The 3082-nt window shown below is 38.7% G+C and overlaps 1 protein-coding gene across 1 annotated transcript; it reads left to right on the top strand.

Annotated features, from left to right (window-relative positions):
* The first annotated feature begins 406 nt into the window (after nucleotides 1-406).
* COX7B2 (cytochrome c oxidase subunit 7B2) lies at nucleotides 407-691 on the top strand. Its single transcript, XM_003933653.4, has one exon. The coding sequence runs from the start codon at nucleotides 446-448 to the stop codon at nucleotides 689-691; it is 246 nt and encodes an 81-aa protein (XP_003933702.1). The 5' UTR covers nucleotides 407-445.
* The last annotated feature ends 2391 nt before the right edge of the window (nucleotides 692-3082 follow it).

Here is a 3082-nt window from a genome sequence, read left to right as displayed (position 1 = left end):
CTAATGATACTGGTTGGGAATGATTTTAAATAGCTATTGTAGCCATATTAAAAAGTTTGCAGTCTATCTGTGGAGTCAATGCACTGGACGTTTGTGATGAGTAGAAAAGCTAACACTTATTACATGCTTACCTTGTTGTTGTTGGTTTGTTTTGGATTATCACACATAATGTTAACAACACTTATACTGAGGTAAAAAGAGGTTAAATAATTGCCACAAATTCATATAGCTAATCAGTGGCAAAGCTGTGATTCAAATTCAGATAGTCCTATACCAAAACTCACATTCCTGACCACCACTCCAAGGGGTGATGTAGCCAAAGCTTCAGAGGGGGATGAATTGAATGAAGATTGGAAGTCAGTGTGTGTTTCTTTCTTTCTTTCTTTCTTTTTCAGGCCTCATTGCAACAAAATAGACAAGTATCGGCAGCCAACAGCAATCCTTCATGATGTTTCCCTTGGCCAGAAATGCACTAAGCAGTCTCAGGATTCGAAGCATTCAGCAAAGTATGGCAAGAAAGAGCCATGTAAAACACTCACCAGATTTTCATGATAAATATGGTAATGTTTTGTTAGTCAGTGGCACCACTTTCTGTGTTGCTGCATGGGTGTTTACAACTACTCAGATTGGAATAGAATGGAACCTATCCCCTGTTGGCAGAGTTACCCCCAAAGAGTGGAAAAAACAGTAACCATCACAGTTGTTGTAATGACAGAATTATTTAAAAAATCAACTTGTCATGTAAGCACTCTGCTTCTTATTAAAATATAGCATAATTGAAAAAATAAAATGTGTTTTAAACGTTTAAAAAGTATTTGCAAATGGTCACTTTATGTGTGTGTGTGTGTATATATATATAAAAAACATGGAAGCCATAAAATACAGTGGGTATAGATTACAGTGGATTAGGAATAGCAAATACTTGAATGTAGGATTAATAAAACATGTATCCCTTTGGTTTAATGATTTACACCAGTATCTTTCAGTGAATATATACACATATGTAATTTACAAATTATTTGGCTGGAAAATTCTGTTGAATCTTCCTTTAAACTGTACATACGTTTCTTGACTTGGGGTTACATCCCAGTAAATTTGTCACAAATTAAACATGCTGTAAATTGAAAATATATTTAATACCCTATATGCCCATTGTAAAGTCAAAAAGTTGAACCACTGTATGATCAGTTTCTCCTCAATTTATGGTAAGGTTACATCTAGATAAACCTACCAAAGTCAAAAATCATAGGTTGAACTGTCCTAAGTAGGGGACCATCAGTGTTCAGAAACTGACCATTTTTCATGCCCTTCATCATTCCTGCCCTGGTCTGAACCATTATACTCACTGAGATTATTATAAAAACTTTCTAACCAGTCTTCTTGTCCCTGCAGTTTCTGTCCTGCCAAACCTGCCCCCCACCACTACACACAATCATTTTTCAGTTCAGTAGCCAGTTTTCATTTTAAAACACAGTCTGGTGATATGACTCTTCATTCAAAACCTGATTCTGATTTCATTCCAAAGTTAATGCTGAAGTCCTTAGAAAGGTCCCCTGAATGCTGCACTGGCCAGTTTACCTCCTGCATCAACAGGTTTCTACTGGCTTCTCCCTCTGGTTGGCATACACTTCTGGATTCTGTATGACTCCCTCATACCTTTCTGGGTTTTGTTCATTCATCTCTTCAGGAGGCCTTTATCCTTTCTAAAATGGCAGCCTTTATTTTGACCTGAATTTGTCTCTCTTGCTTCTTTGCTTTTATCTATATTACTTATCATAATCTCACTTAAGATTTATTTATTTATTTGCAATGGAGTCTCACTCTGTCACCCTGTCACACAGGCTGGATTGCAGTGGCATGATCTCGGCTCACTGCAACCTCTGCCTCCTGAGTTCAAGTGATTCTCCTGCCTCAGCCTGCTGAGTAGCTGGGATTACTGGCGCCTACCATCATGCCCAGCTAATTTTTGTCTTTTTAGGAGAGGTGGTTTTGCGATACTAACCAGGTTGGTCTCAAACTCCTGGCCTCAAGTGATCTGCCTACCTCAGCCTCCCAAAGTGCCAGGATTACAGGTGTGAGCCACTGTCCCCGGCCCACACTTAAGATAAAGTTAGCTTATTTACTTATTTATTGTCTGCATACAAAACTCCATAAAAGCATAGGTTTTGCAATTCTTTTTTATAACTTTATCACAGGACTTGATTACTTTCAATTAGGTTGAATTAATGAATTAATAGGTGGCTTTAGGTAATTCAGAGTCCCCATTAGTCTGAAAATAATGAATTTGCTTATCATTGTGGGTTGCAGTGAATATTGGAAAGCATGTTAGTTCTCTATTGCTGTTTGGCAAATTATTCCAAAACTCAGTGGCTTAAAACAGCACTTATCTCTAATTTCTGTGGGTCAGATCTGAGCATGATTTAGTTGGATGCCTCTGGCTCAAGATCTGACATTTCTACAATCAAACTGTCAGACAGGACTATGATCATCTCAAGGTACAACTTGGGGAAGAAGCACATCTAAACTCACTCAAAAAAAATGTTTGCTGGCCTCATGACCTTGCAAGATGGTGACTGGAACATCATTCCCTTGTCATGTGGGTCTTTCCATAGAACAGCTGAGGACATAGTAGCTGGTATCCCTTAGAGTGAGAGAGGGTGCCCAAGACAGGAGCTTTTTGTAACCTAATCTTACACATGACATTCCGTCACCTCTACCACATTCTGTTCACTGCAAATGAGACATCAAATCAAGCTGATACACAAGGGGAGGTCATACAAGGGCATGATTACCTGATGGCAGAAACGACTGGAGACTATCCTAGGGGATATCTACCATGGTTGGCAGTGGAGAACACCTCCTGCTACTGGATAACCAATTTCAATCAGTCTGTTTCTCAAACTTTGTTACGTACTAGCATCGTTAATTCTCCAGATAGAGATCATTGCATATGCCTATGCCCCATGTTTACTATTTGAAAGTTCCTCTATGGTTCCTCCAGGATGTGAAATTGGTAGGTGTTAGGGATTGACCATTTACAGTATTTCTAAACCATTCTCCAAACTGTAATGGTTTACAGTCT

The sequence above is a fragment of the Saimiri boliviensis genome, chromosome 3, assembly GCF_048565385.1.
Source record: "Saimiri boliviensis isolate mSaiBol1 chromosome 3, mSaiBol1.pri, whole genome shotgun sequence".
Lineage (NCBI taxonomy): Eukaryota > Metazoa > Chordata > Mammalia > Primates > Cebidae > Saimiri > Saimiri boliviensis.
Note: the sequence above shows the minus strand (reverse complement) of the source record. Positions and strands in the feature narration are given on the sequence as shown.